The 22552-nt window shown below is 36.0% G+C and overlaps 1 protein-coding gene across 3 annotated transcripts in view; it reads left to right on the plus strand.

Annotated features, from left to right (window-relative positions):
* Window positions 1-38: 38 nt before the first annotated feature.
* Window positions 39-22552, plus strand: part of prkcba (protein kinase C, beta a) — a 28784-nt gene continuing 6270 nt past the window's right edge. Inside the window, exons 1-16 of one of the 3 annotated variants that reach the window (XM_059553614.1) lie at window positions 39-470; window positions 4401-4432; window positions 11776-11858; window positions 13658-13769; window positions 14277-14405; window positions 18470-18626; window positions 18727-18861; window positions 18945-19041; window positions 19148-19294; window positions 20516-20689; window positions 20782-20873; window positions 21328-21390; window positions 21711-21849; window positions 21935-22015; window positions 22125-22232; window positions 22315-22455. In XM_059553614.1, the coding sequence (XP_059409597.1) occupies window positions 370-470; window positions 4401-4432; window positions 11776-11858; window positions 13658-13769; window positions 14277-14405; window positions 18470-18626; window positions 18727-18861; window positions 18945-19041; window positions 19148-19294; window positions 20516-20689; window positions 20782-20873; window positions 21328-21390; window positions 21711-21849; window positions 21935-22015; window positions 22125-22232; window positions 22315-22455 (1791 nt within the window). In that variant the 5' untranslated portion in view covers window positions 39-369. Of the gene's footprint in view, window positions 471-3584; window positions 3939-4400; window positions 4433-11775; window positions 11859-13657; window positions 13770-14276; window positions 14406-18469; window positions 18627-18726; window positions 18862-18944; window positions 19042-19147; window positions 19295-20515; window positions 20690-20781; window positions 20874-21327; window positions 21391-21710; window positions 21850-21934; window positions 22016-22124; window positions 22233-22314; window positions 22456-22552 lie in introns of those variants that run through there. The other 2 variants (XM_059553615.1, XM_059553613.1) reach the window with 2 other exon arrangements.

The following is a 22552-nucleotide window of genomic DNA, read 5'->3' on the forward strand; positions in this document are numbered from 1 at the left end:
ATGCATTACTTTTATTTGCAGGCTTACTCTATATACAGTGCTATCATTAACTAAAAGCAAAACTGAACATACAAAATATTAATAAATGCTGCAATAGTACATAAATAAAACAAAACTAACAATGCTGTATAATGTATTTTAACAGGTGCAAAGTTTAAAACATGTCAAAGCCATTAAAAGTAACAATGTGGATAAAGGCGTAACCTTAAAAGTGTCAAAATGCAGTGCCTGTAAGCTGAAGCTTTAGGCGGGAGTTGTTTGGATAATACCAATTCAGATGTGCCTCCTTTTACTTCATATGTAGGCCCATTGTTACTTGACAGACTATTTCACATGACGCGTTCAGAGCACTGACAGCACTGTGAATGCATGTGTTGTCAGAAAAACATGCACGAAGTGAAGGACCACAAGTTCATCGCACGCTTCTTTAAACAACTGACCTTCTGCAGCCACTGCACCGACTTCATCTGGTGAACAGTGTTTGTGTAATGAAAGTTGTGACAATGGGAAGTTATCTATATTGTTATTTACTACTGTAATGACTGTATATCACCAGTATGATGGTTTCACAATGAGTATAGCCCCTTTTCTGTCACCTTTAAGCAAATAACATTAGTTTTAATAAAATGCTAATGTATGTGACAATAGCAATAATGAATGTTTCTAAAATAAAGTTGTACTCTTCTGGTAACTTTCTTTTGTTCATATCCTATAGGTTAGACTTATTCTTTCGTTTTTAGCATGTTGTCTGTACATACTGCAGACTTCTCAATTTTAAAAGGTGACTTTAGGTCTATTTTGTATGTCTTCATTGCAAACGATGTGATGTAGGTCTCTTTTTCCAGAAATCACATGATACTGACCACTTTTAAATAGTATTTTATAACTTTGGCTCCACCTGTTGGATGTTTTTTAGATTTTTAATTGAAGATTAATTTCACTTACTGTAGGCTATGCAATTTCAGTATGTGAGCTCATAACTGATCAGTGAAAGTAGTGGTGAGGTAATAAAGGCCACATCAGAGTTGTTGTTGTTTTTTTCTTTTCCATTCCTCTAATGTTCTCAAAATATAACATTCTTGTTCTCATAATGAAACCTAAACCAAGCATGTTATTGTATGCAGTGAATTGACAGTGTAGTATCTTGTACAAGTGTGGAGCTCAGCAGGTGGGGGATGTCTGTATCAAAATGATTTTGTTGCCAATGCAAGTGATTCAAAGAAAAGGATTTTGAACAGAACTAATCGGTCAGGGTCATGCATATGTTGTTAAAGAATAAACTGTAATCTTTGACAGAATATTGCACATTTTTATAATGTAATCACAGACTGAATCCTTGTTAATAACCTGACCGGTGACCCACCAGTGGGTTCATCACAAGCTAATTAGAGAACACACTGTTTGAGCAGTATGAGTCAGATAACATTTAACAATAATCACATCTGCTAGGTTGGATGAGGACAAGCCTTGTTTATTGTTAATAAACTCATATCTTTTTTTATGAGCCCTTTATCAGTATCTGACCATCAGTTGCATCAAGACAGAATGGAGAATATATAATATATACACAGAATATGACATGCGAATATTCAGAAGACTAGTCAGTATTAAATATATATTTTAATGACAAATAAAGATTGCTCATTCAGTCTTTTTATGCTTTGCTCTTGAACAGTAATTGCAAGGACAGTCCCCTTGGTGGTGCCTGGGGTTAAGTGTCTTTCTCAAGGGCACAATGGTGATTTAAGTGAACCCTTATTCATGGGTTGCTACTACAGGGGTTTGAATCAGTTCCTATCATAGACCACTAGGCTTCAACCACAATGTTTGCATCAGATGCTGCTTGAAAGAGAACTGAAACATTTTCTGAGAAAAAAAAAGCTTAAAAGAATTGCTACTCTTTCAGAAACGAACCTTTTTAAAGTGCAAGTAAAAGTACAAGGTTAAAAAAAGTCAGTTTAAAAGCCAAACAAAGAAAAACATTTCTCAGGAATTAAAATATGCTTCTGTAGAAACTAAAGTTACCACCCCTTCTGCACATATCATATTAGGGGGTGATTTGTGTGTACACAGGCACACAAAGCTATGAGCTGCTGTCATTTATTTATAGAAAATTACAGCTTTGAGTGCCAACATTTTTCTGAAACAATTTGCAATCAAAATGACAGTTAAAAAAAAAATACTTGAGATGGCTTTTGGGGCTTTTCAGTATTGCTGCATACAGTCTGATCCATTTTGAGAGCCCTTTCAAAAAAGACTGGTCTCTAAATAACCTATAAGGTTTCTTGAGTTTTCATCAGAACCTAAGTTTCTGCAAGAAGTTTAAAGACTGTCCTCCAGTCTATCATGAGGGAAAAAGGGTTTTTGAGGCACCTAATACATACACTGAAGTTTAATTTGTGTTACTGAAGTGTGGGGACAAAGATATTAAAGTAACTTAGTATTATCTAAACTGGTTTAATGAATTTAAAGGGTAATATAGGCCAGCATTAGTATGTAAAGAACAGCTCAAATATATATATGGATTTCATGCCTGTTTTAATGCTTTTGTATGGGCTCCTTTTAAGGAATTTTAATAAATTACAGAACTGGTGTCACCTAACTCAGCAGGTTCTCTGGGTAAATAAAAACCATTCACACAAGTATTTGAATCTACATATAAAAAATGAATAAATAAAAAATATGAACTTGAAATGTCATGGTTGACTCCCTGGTTGTCAACCCACAAAGATTGCACAAAATTGGACAGTTTATACCATGACATGACATAATTTCAAAAGAACATGCACTCACAAAATGTCAGTTATGTTTTTAGAGTCGTTGCCTTGTGTTTAATATCTTAGTTTTATATATATATATCAATTCAGATTGTGGTTTTGAATTTAAATGTTTCACATTCATTTAGGTAAAAATGGAGGGTGATAGAGCAACTATAGTTGTCTTTTTTAAAGGAAATTTGATTATGACTGTAAATCAATCTATCCAAATTGTTCAACATTATAACAACAGTGCTTCTTGTAGCTACTTGATGTTTTTGATGATGTAAACACAGTGAACACAGTAAACGTATAAAGCACATGTATGCATTTAGCAGAAGCTTTCGTCCAAAACAACTTCTTCAAGGTTTATACTTTACCAGTTCCCGCATTATCTGGAAATCGAACCCATGACCATATGGTTATTAGTGTCATGCTCTACTTTATAAACAGATATGCCTAAAACAAAATACAAAAATACTATAGAATAGCATGTTATAATATTAAAATACAACAAAATATTAAAATAATACACTGAATAAATATTAAATGTCCACACAGTGAGGTTAACAACACAACATTCGATTCCCACGTAGCACAAAATATTAATATTATTTTATGCGTCTTGGCGGAAAGCTAGCCTACTGTGGTAAATGTTTGCAATGCGCTAAATCAACAAGTGTTGTGCATCTGGCGATCGTTCAATCACCCTTCTAGTGACAGTTTCCTCGGAAATCTTTTTTTTTTATTTGGACGGGTTTCTCAATCGGGCCGCGTTACTAAATGGTTTTTCTCAACCGCAATAGTCATTCAAAACGGCTGCACGGAGGGGGCGTGGTTACAGTCTCACTGACTGAAGCACCGCTGCTCGCGACAACAGTCAGCTGGAGAGAGACAGGCGTTTGCGCGCGCACGTGCCGACCAACCGGGAAGCGAAGCGCAAGCTGAGCAAGACCCCGTACAACGGCGAAGGCTACAAGTCGAGGAGATTTCTACCCACTACATCCATTCCGTCCCCATCATGGCCGAACCAGAGGCTGCGGAGGGCGAGGAGGGCGCGCGAGGCTTCGCCAGGCAGGGCGCGCTGAGGCAGAAGAACGTGCACGAAGTGAAGGACCACAAGTTCATCGCGCGCTTCTTCAAACAACCGACCTTCTGCAGCCACTGCACCGACTTTATCTGGTGAGTATGCCGGGGGACACAAATGTGTTGTTGTATGTAAACGGCCGCGAAGGGCACAGGTGACTCACTTGATGCTCGTGACGGGAAAAACAGTAAAGAGTTTGAACGTTCTCAGACATCCGCAGTGCTGTCAACACTGAACAAAGACGCCGAGCGCAGACGGAAAAGACGAGCGACAAGTGCAGCGAGTCCAGCGCAATGTGTTTAGATTTCAGTGCGCGCGTGTGTTTATGCAGTTGCAGCACATTTATTTAGGCTCTTCTCTTGTTGTAGTACGGATAAATATCAACTGTCTATCAGGAGAAATCTCTCTCGTTATGATTAAGCCGTCATCATCATCATTCTAGAGATGGATTTGGCGGAATATGGCGCGCCTGCGCTTCTCGTTGCTGAGCGTAGAGGAATGCATCCAGATTTGGCTTCTGTGCTGTAATCTCTCACACAGTCTCGTCTCTTTTGCAGGGGTTTCGGCAAGCAGGGCTTCCAGTGTCAAGGTAAGTACTTTAGGCCTCCAAGAGAAATTTGAGTCTGTGCATTTTCTATAACTGTTTATTTTCTGTTACATGAAAGCCGCTTGACTTTTGAACGCAAGCGGTGTTGCAATTGTCCTTTCATTTAATTTGCTTGTGTTTGAGGAAGAAATACAGAGAAGCTTTTTAGTTTTCTAGTGGCGAGTTGAGGAAATTGAGAGTGACAGCTGTTGTTAGTTTTCACAGCCTACACACACAGCAGTTTGTAACTATTTTACGTGGTTAATTCGTATTAATTTATTTTGTATGAACTTCTTACGCCTCCCTGACTCTTATGCTTACTTTTCCCTCCATATGGATCACATCATACATTTCATCATACATTTTCTCATAAGATCTGTTTGTCATAGCTTATCCGCCATTGAGTATTTCCTCGGGTAACTTGTTTCTGTATGGGCACATATCTTAAAGTTCAGTCGCAGCTGCAGATTTGCACCATTATTTCCATTCCATACAAAAGCACTGCTAGAGAAAAAAGCATTTGTAATTGAATTGAACTTTCGTCTCTCAGCTTGGCATCACTGAGTATAGCCCTTGGTGACAACTTCCCCGAGTGAACTACAAAGTGAACATTCAGATATGAAATACAATATTCAGGCACTGTTGCCATGAACGTCAAAGCCCAAACTGCAGTTATACTGGCATTTGGCAGCATTATCCTTAACACACCTCCTACTCAGATCATTAAAGGGCTGTTAAAAAACGCATCATCCACAATTACTACACTGCAGTGCTACTTTAATAAGATAGCATAAACAAAGTAGGAGAAACCAGGGCTAGTCGTCATGCATTTTACAATGTTTTTCACTGAAGTCAACTTAAAAAGCATTCCGATGACAAACGAACAACAGCTAATGTTAAATGAACTGCTTTGTCTATAGGTGAAATTACTTATGGACTAGGCAATTAGTCTTATTATCAAATCAAGATTCCCCACCTGTCAGAAAAAATAAAACCTGGAAATCATGTTGTGTATTTTCTCCATCTTTTGTATGGAAAGGAGTATTTTCGGCAAATCTTTCCATAAAAATTTTAAATTGCTCCCAAGTTTTAAATGTTTTTCCAAAACATTTAGCTCACCGTAATGTGAATAATCTTTGATATTTAAGTAGTGACCATTATGCTAAGCAATACAGTACAATTAATGCACAGAAACTGTCATCTGCGTGTTTTAGCACAATGAGTTCTGTACAAATGGACTGCTCGGCTTGTCTGCCGAAATAACACCTCGTTCCCATGTTTCCTGCCTCCACACGGTCTTCAACAAATTCTAAATTTCTGGAAGTGATTAACATATTTTATCACAGTTAGGGCTCCATCAATCTTCCATGGATCTTTATCTTTGCAATCTCTAATATTGTGTTCTGTTTTCTGATAGTTCATCCCTCTGGCATCATCTAATGTATATGAAAGCCTGCCAATATAAAATCTTTGCTCTGTTTTATAATCTAATGCCATTTTGTACAGTGTGTTGGCATGATATAATTTTTTCATAATTGCTGTAATGCATAGTAATACAAAAACTCCATCCATTTTGGCAGTTTTTATGTTTACCATGCAGAAAGACGTATTTACTCTGTTGATATATTTATAGTACTCCGCAAGGGCCAGACGGGTCTGTTGCTGATGCAGTGATATGTTAACAGTTAATGTTGATCATTTACTTAACACACACACATACAAATGCGATCTCATGGGTTCTTTAAATTCCTAATGCAAATATTAATAGGTACATTTACATAAAAATGTAAAACACTAATTTGAGTTTCACATTTCATACTTGCCTCTTTTTATTTTTCTCATAAGGGTTTGTAATTGGTAGAAGTGAAAAATAGAAGATGAGAGTAGGTCAGAGCTGTGTGTCCCTGACCTGCTTCAGGTAACAAAGAGATCTCTGATACCAGCACAACAGATATTTTGACCATTTAATTTTACTGGCAGATACTTGCAGACTGAGAATGAGGTGAAGAGAGTGAGGTGGTGCATAGAGATGAAAATGCAAACAAGAAGTTGAAGTGAAGGCTACTACTGTTCACCCAAGACATTGCAGGCAGGCAGGTTCATATTAAATTACACAGGCCTGAACAAGATGGAACAGTGCCAAAATGTGATGTTTGGAAAGGTAACAGTTACAGTCATTGTTTTTCATTTACATTATGATTCTTATCAATTATATGTAAGCTTATATACACTGAAAGTATTTCCATATTCTAGTGGTTGGGAACACAAGTATCCGAGCCTTAAGTTTCTGTAAAATGAGATAAAAGAAAATGGAGATCATAATGGTTGGAAGTTGTTGGTTTTTTTTTTTTGTTTTTTTTTGTTTTTCAAAATTTGAAATCTGATACAAGTCATTGCTTGCTTCCTCTTAACATATTGTGTTCCCTTACATTTATTCTGCAAACTATCTTTACTTTTTTTGTTTTTAAAAGAATGATGTGTTACTGGAAGTAGTGTTTTCCAGTGCAAAATTCACAACAGTGAGTAGTTGCCAGGGTTCTGCTATGTGGTTGCTAAATTGTTCTGAGTGTTTTGTTTTAAACCTTTAAAACCTGGTTGCTTACTAGCTTAAGTCTAAAGAGCCCATCCCGTGAAGTCTCTATAATGTCCTGGTCTCTGGTTATGGCTTCGGTTCCTCCTTCAGTTCACTCATTTTTCTAATGAAGCTCATCAGATCAGAAAACAGAGTGCCATTCAACAGACAATGACTGTGAAGTTAACAGTAACATTAAGTTGACAGTAATGTACATGACTTCTACACTAATGGAAAACTGGATGTTATGATAGTGACTGCATGGACTCTGAGGTTGCTTGGAGAGTTTTAAATGGACAGACAAACTGATAGCAGGCCTTTGCTACAGAACCCCATCATCACTGACAGAATGAATCTTCTGAATCACACATCTGTAATGACTGGAGGGCAACAATTGAAAACACATTTATAATTAATAATGACCTTGACTCTAATAATGATGCATAGCTGTGGGATTTAAGAGATTCCATAATTAATGTGTGTAAAGGCCTAGTTTCACCATTTGGTTTGTGTTCACTGTAATTCCTTTTATGAGTAGTGACTGCTAGGCAAAGCATCACTAAGCATTTGTATAAAACCTTATCACTAAAATTAAGGGTTCTCAGTAAATTTCAATGCTGAAAAAATTGTTGTATGCTGTTGGATTTGATGAATGACTAATATCAAAAACTAGTGTCTACATGATCTAATTGCATTGTCACACTTGTAGCATCATAAACAAACCCGTTATGTAAATATTGAATATATTTAATGCAGAACAGAATACCGGAACGCACTGATCCTATTTTAATCACTGAAGCTGTCATTGCAAGTGTTACACTGTTTGAGCTTCACAAGCAGAGTTATGGACTCCTGCAGTGCTCTTATAATAATCAGTGAAGCTGTCTACATTGCCGTATATCTTATTTACTCTGCATCCACTCCTTGCGGATTTTCTTTTTTCTTCTTCTTTATTGTCCACGAATCCAAAATAATCCTTTTCAGTATTAAAGCTTCTGGTGTCAGATGATGATTTTGCACCAACATGCATTAGAGTTGTGTTCAACTGAATGCGTATCCTTTGACCTCAAAAAGAAAAGGAAGCTTTTCTCTTCCCTTTTAAACATTGCCTGCTTATTTTCTTTTCTAACAATACGTAATCATATGGTTGGGTTAACTGCATTCAGTTAGCAAAAGTTCTGAGAGCATTCCCTAGAAAGCTGAGAACTCAATTTTCAGTTTGTGCCAGTTAAACTTACATTGAACTTACACTGAAGGAGGGATCTGAGCAACATCTAGATTAATCCTAGAACATCTTAGCAACCACACAGAACTCTCTTGCTACCACATAGCAATGTCCTTGCAACCTTAACACCTTAGCATCATGGCAGTGACATTTGCAAACACCTCTGTCATTTTCTTCATTTATCTCTAGTGTGTTGTATTTAAGAACATGGCCCATATTGTCCAGGAAGCTCAGGAGTAATTCAGGTTGTTATATTCACTTAAGCACTGAATATTTGCGACATTTAAGGTATTTAAAGGTACTACGGCAAGAGGTACAATGGTGGGCATTGGCCAGTGTTTTGTCAAATGTAAATGTGGCTGCAAGCAGTGGATTAAACGCTTTAAGTTTGGTACTCCCTGTTCGTCTCCTTATTTAAGACTGCATGCACTGTGCAACAAAGACAACTGCAGCTTTTCTGTCACTGCTGTGCCGTATTTTAGTGTTTGAGATGAACCAAAGGTTGAACTTCTAGTGCAGGTTCAAACTTGCTCAGCTTCGAAAGAAAACATGTGAAAGACATCATGGTGGGATTGTTTGTCTTATCTTAACAGTACACAAATGCGTAGGTGTGAACTGGCCAAGCTATGCCACTTAAGTTGCCTCTCGTCAAGAAAAAGTTTGAGATGACGTTAATGTGCCAAATTATATTTCAAGATGTCTATAACAGGACAAATAGGATTTCTATTAAAAAAGTAGGTTAGGGAGAAACTGTGATGTCCACAGGCAGGTTGAATTATTGGGAATAGTTAAAAAGTTAGTTTTGTACATAAATACATAAATGTAAATCAATACTTGAATGGCGGGCTTTCTTTTTTTTTTCTCAGATGTCTTTGGTGAAATTTGTTTCATTTTACATGCTTTGTAGAAAATTTACATTTTTAAAAGCCTTTCCACATTAACTACAGTTCAAAATTTGGGGTCAATAAGATTTTTTATCAGAATTTTTTTAAATAATGTTTTTTTTTTATTCCGTAGTAATCCATTCAATTTCCGTAGTAATCAATCCAATTTATCAAAAGTGACCGTAAATACATTTATAATATTACAGAAGATCATTTTAAATGAATTCTGTTCTTTTAACCTTTCTATTCAACCGATAATTAAAAAAAAATGTTTTCAGCCTTGAAGATAAGAAATGTTAGTTGAGCAGCAAATCATTATTTTTAGAATGATATCTGAAGGATCATGTGACACTGAAGACTGGAGTAATGATGCTGAAAATTCAGCTTTTCATCGCAGGAATAAATTATGCATTAAATTGTAATGAGAAAATAGAAATAGAGAAGTTATTAATGATATTACTGTTTTTAATGTATTTTTGTCAAATAAATCCAGCCTTGGTGAACATATTTCAAAAATATCTAGTGTATACAATCACATGGCAAACATTGTACACAGTTTTCTAGATGAAGGAAGTCACACATCTCACCCCACTCCCCTCTACATGTGTATAATTGTGATATTGTCAAGAGTTAGACCGAGGGAGACTATAAACTTGACATTTAGTGGAGAGAACAGCTCCACACTCTTTAACCCTTAGGTCTTGTTGCTAGGCAACAACTGACAGATTAAAGAGGGAATGTCCTGCAATGCTTCTATAAAAAGAGGAAGGTTGTGCTGAGTAGAATCGACTGTTTACATGTGAAGGGAAGATCCTTTAGCTTCAGTCTGGCCGCTGTGACTCAACCGTCCCTGCCGTCTCGGTTATGTAACTATGCATGTATTCTTGTGGCTGGAATGTCAGTGCATACCAGACTGTGGTTTCCAATACCCCTGTAATGATGTTTAAGTTGCCTGTCAAGTTTTGTGTGCGAAATGAACAGAAATGGCATTTTTGTGAAACAGGTTTGCAGCTAAATCACAGATGGCAACAGTTGCCATTTGTGTTATCAACCTCATTAATAATTTGTCAAACAATACATATTTAATAGTCTGGTTAATAATGAATGTCAGCTCCCAGTGATTAAAGTCTGCAGGCCTGTGATGTTTTGTGTGTGTTTATCTGATTGTTGCATCTTTCTTTATGGTTGTCAGACCCGTTTGATTTGTCAATAACATTTACAATTCATTATGCTTAAAAATATACTTAATATAAGCAAGTTATATAGGCAGTACAGTAAGGTCCCATTAGCTAATGTCAGTTAATACATTAACAACACAATGAGCAAATTATTTGTGAATTATGACTAGGCATGTTCTTGACAGGTAAATAGTCAACCATCATAACTATTCAAAGAATCTGATCTTTAACACCTGTAAAAAAAAATTCTAATAATGTATACAAACTGGACTCCTTGTTCCTCTAAAACTAGAGACGGTAACCAGTGTTGACTGCATACTTCTTAATGATTAGACTTTTGACTTGTTTTGCAGGAAACATCCGAAACAAGACCCATTTACTTGAAGTGACTCTGCAAATGATTTTTAGACTTTGTTGACAAGAGTATTTAGTTTTTCTGCACTTATCTTTAATTAGTTTAGGTTTAAAATATATGGGAAAAACTCATATACTTACTTCTCAAGTAAAATGATCATGATTCAAGGATTTGTATATATTTTAACCATACAAATAAGACATGGTTCAGTTTTCATCATTCAGTTCTGATCAGGGCTTAGCTGGCAAATTATCATTAGCGGTTTATGATTATAGGGTTTGATTGCCACACCGATAGACAGATTATAAAAAGAGCAGATTAAAAAAAACTCAATCTTTTGTCTTTTTTATTTTAATTTTTTTATAGTTTTTTTTAACTAAATAGAAATATTTAAAACAAAACCTAGTAAGAATGAAAACTTTAGAAAAATTGCAATGTAGTAAAATAACTTACATTTTAAACTACTTTATGTTAGTGTTATTGTTAACTTTCATAGTTGCAATAAAATGCATAAATATTTAGACTTATAGTACATTTAAATATTTACATGCATGTTTATATAAATATATACATGTTTAAACTTAACAATTAGACCGAAATAAATTAAGTTAATGTATTAAAATTAAAACTGAAAATATAAAAATATTATGGAAATATAAAAAAAATGAACAAATTATAAACCTACCATAATAAAAATTCTCAAACTTAAAATTAAATAAAAACTGAAAAGATAAAAATGTAGGGGTTATTTCAAAACATTAAGAAATGTTATAAATATACTGAAACAACACTGGATTGAGCTTTATTTGGACCCTTGAGCTGCCCTTAACTATGTCTGAACGTGATTGTATAAGATAAAACATATCTAATCACATGGCATCTGCAAACAATTTGCAGCATTTACTCTGCACTAATGGAGCAACAAGTAACCGTGTAGTTTATTACATTTACTATTAAACTGTTACATGCACATTTGACAACCAGAACATTTTGTCTTCAGTCTGAACAGGATCGTTTTACCTTCAAAGGCTTAAAAGTGTGCTTGTGCTGTCTTTCTTTCTGTAAAATATTGTGCACAATGATGGAAATGTTCAAAAATGTCCTAATGAAGTTCTCTCTCTCTCTCCCCCAGTGTGCGGTTTTGTGGTCCACAAACGCTGCCATGAGTTTGTTACTTTTTCATGCCCTGGGGCCGACAAGGGCCCCGCATCAGATGTAAGTAAAGCCACAAGCACTCGAAAACTCCCTAACCCACCCCCCTTCTGGCTTCTCTTACGCCATCTTTTCTGATAGTGAAATACACTTCCTTTTCAGTTGAAGAAACTTCTTCCTGTGACTAAGCAGTACACACACACACACACACACACACACACACTTATGTAGACACACTGCTTGGTGAGCAGTTTAAATATTTATTCAACTGATGATGTACTTATTTTTAATGAAGCCTAACACTAATCATGTTCCTCTTGTGTTTGTTTGCATTATATATTCACATGCAAACTGGGAGAGGCATCAGTTTTCTCTTCTCTAATCTCTATTTATAACCGCGCATCCTCCCTATATGTGTAAAAGCAGGCGCACACGAGCACTTCCTGTGTTGTGCTTTGTTTCTGTGTTGCAGCCAATTATGTTTGTTTTCCGTGAATGATACTGTACTTCACAAGAAATATTTGTTGCATCTCCGTTGTGTGATGCTGATGTGTAGGAAAGCTTGATTCTTGATTCTTGATTCTTGACACTTTCACCATTGACTTAAGTTTGAAGAACACAGAGAAGGTGGTGAATAAGTAGACCACTAACCACTGTTTTGGTTGAATCTGCACTTTGCACTTAATTAAACAAAGTAAAAGTAACAGACTAAATTGTGCTTCTTCACATAGATGCATTTTTTTTTCATTAATCTTTGCTTTACATTATTTCTTTAGGTTTCTACATTGGCGCCCCCTAGCTGTAGGAATTTATCATAAGATTTCATATAGTGCTGCAGAATTCTCTTCATTGTTTTTAAAACTCCCTCTTGTATATCTTGCTATCAGTTGCAGTTCTTGCTTTTTCACTTATGTGGATGCATCTGACCTTTTGCAAGCTCCGCCCTCCTTGGTTACAGTTGCTCAGTCGCTTAAGTTTTGCTGAACTCCCTAAAGAATTAAATGGGGGATTTATGTCAATTTATCAAATTTAATGGATATTATTTCTGCATGAGGTAGAATTTTTGTGCAAAGGTGCATTATTTTCTGCCATTTTCTATGAGTCAAAAACTATAAAAGCATTTAATTTTTTAATATAATAAATCAATATAATAAATATATATAATAAATAAAATAAACGTTAATTGAAATAAAACATTTAAAAACTAATTTTATTTCAGCTAGCTGCCAATGCAAAATTTCTTATTTTCATTTAGTCTAACCTGATATAATAAAATCTGAAATAAAAATGAATAAAAACAAAAACGGAAAAAAATGACAACAAAATTACTAAAACTCTTAACTAAAATTCAAATAAAAAATATATTAAAACGATCAATTTATATCGATATTCAAAATATGAATAAAAACTAGTATAGTATCTCAGTGATGCTGTGTTGGTGTAGGTGTTACAAATGTTTCTAATGATTTATTACGGTCACCTTCACTATTAAATGAATCCGTATGTAATGAAATGATTTCAAGCAACAGTGATTTTAGGCAGATATAGCTGTTCTTTTAGATGTTTTGCATGTTCAGGTGGGAGTAAGAGCTGAAACATGAGTCAATTCACACCATGGCATGAACTTCTCAATTCATATAAAGATCTAAAAAATATCTAAAAACAGCTTAATACTCTCACACACACTCATAAAGTGATTTTATTAAAATATTTTATTTTTAGCTATTGATATGTTACTATATATTTTAAACCTATATGGACTATATACTTTTCCGCTATACCTTGCATGACTGCATCTGTGTTTGCATCTGCATGAGGAAGTTTTTTATTTTGATGATAAACTGTGTGTGTTTGTGTCATAGGACCCTCGAAGTAAGCATAAGTTCAAGGTACACACATACTCCAGCCCCACATTCTGTGACCACTGTGGTTCTCTACTGTATGGGCTCATACACCAAGGGATGAAATGCGACAGTGAGTCAAAACCTGCACACACTAACTATTAAAGCTCTCTAACAGTGACCTCTGCTGGTGTCGATCATGCATTACACAATCGACTGTTTGATCTGCTCATCTGTTTGATCACTTGGAAATGATGCATGAAATGCAAAATGTTTATGTTATGTTCTGTATGAGACTTTAAATCTGTTTACATAGATGAATTAAAAGGCAATACAAATCTGAACGCTTATATAAATATTCTATATAATGAAAAATAGCACCGCTATAAACATACATAAAAACAATTTCATACATGTTTTTGAATCGTTCAGTTGTTTAAATCATTTGTGCAGTACATGCATGTGTAAAAACAGCTGTTTATTAAGTGTTCGGTATGTTAGCTAGCGTGGGTGTGATCTTCGTTTGTCTATGTGTCCTGGTGTCTGCGGTGATTGTGGGCATTTCTGAGTAAGTAGAGAGTGAGAAACAAACACTGCATGTGTAATGCTGTCAATCTAATTATGTGTGGGTTTTCTGCAGCTTGTATGATGAATATTCATAAACGATGCGTGGAGAATGTTCCCAGCCTGTGTGGAACAGACCACACCGAGAGGAGAGGACGGCTGCAAATCATTGCTAGTATCACAAATAATGTTCTTACCGTGACCAGTGAGTTCCCACACACACACACACACACACACAAACACACACACATTATATATATATATATATATATATATATATATATATATATATATAGTGTATGTATGTATTATAGTGGGTATATTTCAATGACTCTTAAATTAAGCCTTCAGAACACCCTACTACAGTAAAAACCACTCAGAGCAATGGCTCATATAATAACAACCCACAAAATAGTACAGTAAAGATATTTATAATGTTACAGAAGATTTCTATTTCAAATAAATGCTGTTGTTTTGATCTTTCTACTGATCAAAACAAATAATCAGTGTCACATGCTTTTCAACTTGATTGCAAAACAAAAACAATTTCGACCTGCAAACCATCTTAGACTAGTTTAAGCTGAGGTTTGTTTCCAGCAGAGTTGGCATGCTTTAATCCTGATTTATTTTGAGGAGCGATTTTAAACAAAAGAATTAGGTATTAATATTAAATAATTAGTCTTGATTCTGTTCAGTTTATTTAGATGATGCTACATAAATAACAAGATTGGTTAATTGACTAAACATTTTACAACCCCTGAAACTACTATAGCTACACTATCAGTGTGTGGATATTTAGTCCCAACATGGATATATTAAGGTTTTATTGATTTTAAAGAGAAACACTTCTAAACGTTCTCAGTGCGCTGAACTTTAATGTGACATTTTAATAATTGGTCAGTAGCTTTTACAAACAAATGCTCTGGTAATAATTGACTTGACTGGAGTAGTGAGGAAGGGCTTTGTTCAGAAACTAGAGAACCCACAGCTGTGCTAGTTTTGAATATGTAATGTTATAAGCAAATATCTTCAGTGTTCATTGTGTGTGTTAGTGCTGTTGTGGGATATATAATATATCAGCAGGGCAGAAAGCAAACGGTTTTTCTAGCCGAAAATTTCAGCTAAGCATGCAATCCATTACAAGAGTATTGAATGCAAATGCAATAATGGTGATGATTGCATGTTTTGGGCTTAGCCTAAAGAGGACTCCTAAGTCTTTGTGTCGTAAATTTGGTTAAAAATTTAAAATTTGCTTCTATCACTCAGTTTAAAAAACACAGAGCTCGGCAACAAAAAGTGTTTCTAAACGAGTCTGTGTTTTTCTCAGCTCTTTTTGCCTTGGGCAGAAACTCCATCCTCTGGAAACATGAGATCAATCTGCCAACGATTGCCCCACATCCCATTCACACATCCATCAGCTCTCTACAGATACATTTAGAGGCCTGAGTATATAGATAGAAGTTTTATACACTTTGCTGTTCATTTATAGCAAACTTGCAGATTCTTTAGAATTAATCTGCTGATGACATTGTTTAAATATAGTAACCCCCACAACACCTACATCAAACAACCCTCAGCATCCTCCAACAAATACACAAACACCAACAAACAGGAAACCCCCGCTCCCCTCTCAAAAAAAGTAATTGTCATAAAATCTACATATTTTGGAAAACTTAAACTTTGTTTTATTTCAGTTATTTGACAAGGCAAACTTTTTAAGTTGTAGTAATTTTATGTGCTTTTTATTAGTTTTTGTTGTTGTAAATATTTATAAATACTTTGTTTTTTATTATTTTGGTTTAGTTTTTTTAAGTTAAGTAAATGTATAGAAATATAAATAGAATAGTATTACATCACACAGAAATGTTTCAGGCAACAAAAACTATTAACGCACACAACAACATGAATAAAACAAAATAAAAACTGAAATGTACAAATAAAAGCGAATTCAATATATTAATAAATATTTCAATATTATATCATCAATAATACACAAAAAACACACTTTGGACCACTGAGCAACAGTCCAGTGCTGCTTCTCTGTAGCCCATTTCCTGCACACGCCTGTGCACGGTGGCTCTGGATGTTTCTACTCGAATCGGTCCTTCTCCACAATCTTCCTCAGGGCCCGGTCACCTCTTCTCGTTGTGCAGCGTTTTTTGCTACACTTTTTCCTTCCCACAGACTTCCCACTGAGGTGCCTTGATACAGCACTCTGGGAACAGCCTGTTCGTTCAGAAATTTCTTTCTGTGTCTTACCCTGTCGCTTGAGGGTGTCAATGATGGCCTTCTGGACAGCAGTCAGGTCAGCAGTCTTACCCATGATTGCGGTTTTGAGTAATGAACCAGGCTGGGAGTTTTTAAAAGCCTCAGGAATCTTTTGCAGGTGTTTAGAGTTAATTAGTTGATTCAGATGATTAGGTTAATAGCTCGTTTAGAGAACCTTTTCATGATATGCTAATTTTTTGAGATTTTGGGTTTTCATGAGCTGTATGCCAAAATCATCAGTATTAAAACAATAAAAGACCTGAAATACTTCAGTTGGTGTGCAATGAATCTAAAATATATGAAAGTTTAATTTTTATCATTATATTATGGAAAAAAATGAAGTTTTATCACAATATGCTAATTTTTTTAGAAGGACCTGTACAGTCGTGGCCAAAAGTTTTGAGAATTACATAAATATTGGAAATTGGAAAAGGTGCTGCTTAAGTTTTTATAATAGCAATTTGCATATACTCCAGAATGTTATGAAGAGTGATCAGATGAATTGCATAGTCCTTCTTTGCCATGAAAATGAACTTAATCCCAAAAAAACCTTTCCACTGCATTTCACTGCTGTCATTAAAGGACCTGCTGAGATCATTTCAGTAATCGCCTTGTTAACTCACGTGAGAATGTTGAAGAGCACAAGACTGGAGATCATTATGTCAGGCTGATTGGGTTAGAATGGCAGACTTGACATGTTAAAAGGAGGGTGATGCTTGAAATCATTGTTCTTCCATTGTTAACCATGGTGACCTGCAAAGAAACGCGTGCAGCCATCATTGCATTGCATAAAAATGGCTTCACAGGCAAGGATATTGTGGCTACTAAGATTGCACCTAAATCAACAATTTATAAGATCATCAAGAACTTCAAGGAAAGAGGTTCAATTCTTGTAAAGAAGGCTTCAGGGCGTCCAAGAAAGTCCAGCAAGCGCCAGGATCGTCTCCTAAAGAGGATTCAGCTGCAGGATCGGAGTGCCACCAGTGCAGAGCTTGCTCAGGAATGGCAGCAGGCAGGTGTGAGTGCATCTGCACGCACAGTGAGGCGAGGACTTTTGGAAGATGGCCTGGTGTCAAGAAGGGCAGCAAAGAAGCCACTTCTCTCCAAAAAGAACATAAGGGACAGATTGATCTTCTGCAGAAAGCATAGTGAATGGACTGCTGAGGACTGGGGCAAAGTCATATTCTCCGATGAAGCCCCTTTCCGATTGTTTGGGGCATCTGGAAAAAGGCTTGTCCGGAGAAGAAAAGGTGAGCGCTACCATCAGTCCTGTGTCATGCCAACAGTAAAGCATCCTGACACCATTCATGTGTGGGGTTGCTTCTCATCCAAGGGAGTGGGCTCACTCACAATTCTGCCCAAAAACACAGCCATGAATAAAGAATGGTACCAAAACACCCTCCAACAGCAACTTCTTCCAACAATCCAACAACAGTTTGGTGAAGAACAATGCATTTTCCAGCACGATGGAGCACCGTGCCATAAGGCAAAAGTGATAACTAAGTGGCTCGGGGACCAGAATGTTGAAATTTTGGGTCCATGCCCTGGAAACTCCCCAGATCTTAATCCCATTGAGAACTTGTGGTCAATCCTCAAGAGGCGGGTGGACAAACAAAAACCCACTAATTCTGATAAACTCCAAGAAGTGATTATGAAAGAATGGGTTGCTATCAGTCAGGATTTGGCCCAGAAGTTGATTGAGAGCATGCCCAGTCGAATTGCAGAGGTCCTGAAAATGAAGGGCCAACACTGCAAATACTGACTCTTTGCATAAATGTCATGTAATTGTCGATAAAAGCCTTTGAAATGTATGAAGTGCTTGTAATTATATTTCAGTACATCACAGAAACAACTGAAACAAAGATCTAAAAGCAGTTTAGCAGCAAACTTTTTGAAAACTAATATTTATGTAATTCTCAAAACATTTGGCCACGACTGTATAATACTTCATCCATTGATTTTCAAATTATATTTTTCTATATTTTTATTTTTTTATTATAGTCAAGGAAGCTCGTAACTTGGTGCCAATGGATCCAAACGGCCTGTCGGATCCATACGTGAAGCTTAAATTAATTCCAGACCCAAAGAGCGAGAGCAAAAAGAAGACCAAAACCATCAAGTGCTCCCTCAATCCTACCTGGGACGAACACTTCAGCTTGTGAGTGGCAAATCAATCGAGGGCATTCATTTGTATGGAATGGATATGGATGTTTGTTTCACATCTGCAATGTGTGTTTCCATCTCCGTGTTACTTATAGTAACCTCAAAGATACAGATAAAGACAGGCGTCTGTCAGTGGAGGTGTGGGATTGGGATCTGACCAGCAGAAATGACTTCATGGGGTCGATGTCTTTTGGCATCTCTGAGCTGCTGAAACAAGGAGTCGACGGATGGTAAGCACTACCAGATACCTCCTACACATGAGACCTCAGCGCTCGAGGATTGAGAGCATCCTCTTCATCTGTTTGGATTGTAGGTTTAAATTGCTGGGCCAAGAGGAAGGGGAGTATTTCAACGTTCCAGTTCCACCAGACGGAGAGGAGGGCAATGAAGAACTGCGGCAGAAATTTGAGGTGAAATCCACGTCCCTTTTCATTAGTATTCACACTCTTTTTTTTTTTTTTACTTGTATCTTTCTGACAGTATTCAGATTTTGATTGACATTTTTAAACTCTCCAGAGAGCCAAGATTGGCCCTGGCACCAAGAATACAGATGGCTCTTCAAAGAATGACATCTCCAAATATGATGCCAATGGCAACCAAGACTGCATGAAGCTCTCAGACTTCAACTTCATCATGGTGCTGGGCAAAGGCAGCTTTGGCAAGGTAGGACACTACATTCATTCATGAACACACACATCCTCGTTTACACACACAGTAGTGTTAGTGTAAGGTCTGCCAAAGCTAACATGGCTTACTTTTTGTGATTAAATGCAGTTACCGTATTTTCCAGATAAGTAGCACTTTTTTTCATAGTTTGGCTGATCCTGCAACTTATAGTCAGGTGTGACATATTTATCGAAATTAATTTGACATGAACCAAGAGAAATTAACCAAAAGAAACCATTACCGTCTACAGCTGCGAGAGGGCGCTCTGTAGCTCCTGTAGCCTACACCGAGCAGCATAGAGCGCCCTCTCGCGGCTGTAGACGGTAATGGTTTCTCTTGGTTCGTGGTTCTAAATAAATGTGACTTATAGTCCAGTGCGACTTTGTTTTTTTTTCCTCATCATGACGTATTTTTGGACTGATGCGACTTATACTTAGGTGCGACTTATAGTCCAAAAAATACGGTATTAGTCCGAAAAATATGGTATGTCCCAAAAGATTTCTATTTCAAATTCTATTGAGCTTTCTATAAAAAAAAACGTATAAATAGAAAAAACATATCAATAGAATATTAAGCTTTCAATATCGATAAAAATAAGAAATCTTACTTAAACAGCAAAAAAGCATATAAGAATGATTTCTGAAGGATCATGTGACACTGAAAACTGGAGTAAAAATACAGCTTTACCAGCATAGGAATAAAGACATTTTAAAATAAAATGCGTTCCGGTAGCTCAAGTGGTTGGGGGTTCGATTCCCCAGGAACACATGATAGGTAAAAATTGATAGCCTGAATGCACTGTAAGTCGCTTTGGATAAAAGTGCCTGCTAAATGCATAAATTTAAATGTAATTTAACAAATAAATGAAAAATAAGTTATTGTAAATCGTACTAATATTTCTAAATATTCCTGTATTTTTGATTAAATAAATGTAACTATGTTGACCATATGAGACTTTAAAAGTTTTTATGAATATTAACCATATTTAAAGTTATTTTTAAAGACTGGTTGAATAGTCCGAAATTGAAAAAAAAAACTAATCTCTGGTAAATAACTGGTTATTTATTTATAAATTATATCCACACGAAATATTGAACAAAACGTAATGCCATTTGTAGGCTTTGTATAATGTAATATTAATATCATAAAATCAATCATACATAATTGCTCAATAAATTAGGAAATTTCTTTCAGAATAATCATGTTGTCTTTCTGCAGGTGATGCTGGCCGAGTGTAAAGGCTCCGATGAGCTGTACGCAGTGAAGATCCTGAAGAAGGATGTGGTCATTCAGGATGATGATGTGGAGTGCACTATGGTGGAGAAGAGAGTCCTCGCGCTCTCTGGCAAACCACCCTTCCTCACCCAGCTCCACTCGTGCTTTCAGACCATGGTACACATCACACTCTCTGTACTAAACAGATCCACATACATATAAAAACCACATTATAAATCTATGATCAGTCGTGTTATTGCTGTTTGTAGGACCGTCTTTACTTTGTGATGGAGTATATCAACGGTGGAGATTTGATGTATCAGATACAACAAGTGGGAAAATTTAAGGAACCCCATGCTGTGTATGTATTCACTACTAAACCAATCACAAAACAGTTAAAGGATGATTTTTCATTAGTTAAAATGATACATTTAATTATTGATTGCACAAAATCATATTCTAGATTATTATTTTAAGACTGGACTAATGGCTGTTGGAAATGCAGCTTTGTCATCACAGGAATAAATGACATTTTATTATTATAGATATATTATTTATATCTATATTATAGATATATTTGTTTTTTATATTTTTGATTTCACAAAATCTTTCAGAAACATTACAAAAGCTTACAAAGTGTTTTAAAATAAGATTTTATTTAACATATATCAAAAAGAACAAACTTCGTAGTCATCAATTATGGTTATTGATGTGTTTTAAATATTATTGCTATGCCATGCTCACCAGAAAAATTATTGTTATATAGATTTATTCATGAATCAGATCAATAATTATTATTATTTTTTTACCATCAGGTTCTATGCTGCAGAAATTGCCATCGGCTTGTTCTTTCTTCATTCAAAGGGCATTATTTACAGGTGAAATGATTGTTTACTTGTGAATCTAAGCATACAAATTAAATGCAACAATCACAGTATTTAATAATCCATTATAATAATACACAAAGAGGAAGAATAATACAAATATTTGTCAATATTCTACAAATAAATCTATTAATGATGTAAATTGTCCCTCCAATTAGTTTGTCATATTTAAAAAAAAATAATAATAATAATAATGAAATGTAATTATTTAGTTGCATTATTTAGTAAAGAATCATATTGTTGTCAGAGCAAATATTTACTAATGCGTGTGTTTGTGTGTGTGCTGTTGCTCTTTGTTTTCTGGGTTTGTATAGGGATCTGAAGCTGGATAATGTGATGTTGGACGCTGAAGGCCACATTAAAATTGCAGATTATGGCATGTGCAAGGAGAACATGTTTGATGGGGCCACAACCAAAACCTTCTGTGGCACTCCAGATTACATTGCCCCAGAGGTGTGTGTGGATATATGAGTGTGTTATGTTATTACACTTATGTTAGGGTGCACGAGGCGTATATATATGCTCTCCTGTGTTACAGATCATTGCATATCAGCCGTATGGCAGGTCTGTCGACTGGTGGGCTTATGGAGTTCTCCTCTATGAAATGCTGGCAGGACAGGTAAACTAATGCCACCTTATCATTCTGGGTCTAAATTCAGAGCCATTGTCAGAAGTAATTATGTGATTGTGATAGATGCAGTGATGCCAGTGTGCTTCCTCTTCTTTAGCCCCCTTTTGATGGCGAGGATGAAGATGAGCTTTTCCAGTCCATCATGGAGCATCATGTGTCTTACCCCAAATCCATGTCCAAAGAAGCAGTGGCTATATGCAAAGGGGTAGGCGACACACACAAACACACTTTTTATACATTCTTGACTATGCTTACATACACTAACAGACCCCATTACGTGTTGGCAGCTGATGACCAAGCATCCAGGGAAGCGTCTGGGCTGTGGACCGGAGGGAGAGCGAGACATTAAGGAACATGCTTTCTTCCGCTACATGGACTGGGAAAAACTACAAAATCAAGAAGTTCAACCTCCCTTCAAACCTAAAGCAGTAAGTAATAATGCAGCGGTTTGTTTTTTGTGTGTTTTATCAAGTGGTTGCATTGTAGCACATGGCAATAAAATGCTATCCTTTTTTACACTTTTCT

This window comes from Carassius carassius, chromosome 7, assembly GCF_963082965.1.
Source record: "Carassius carassius chromosome 7, fCarCar2.1, whole genome shotgun sequence".
NCBI classification, from domain to species: Eukaryota; Metazoa; Chordata; class Actinopteri; order Cypriniformes; family Cyprinidae; genus Carassius; species Carassius carassius.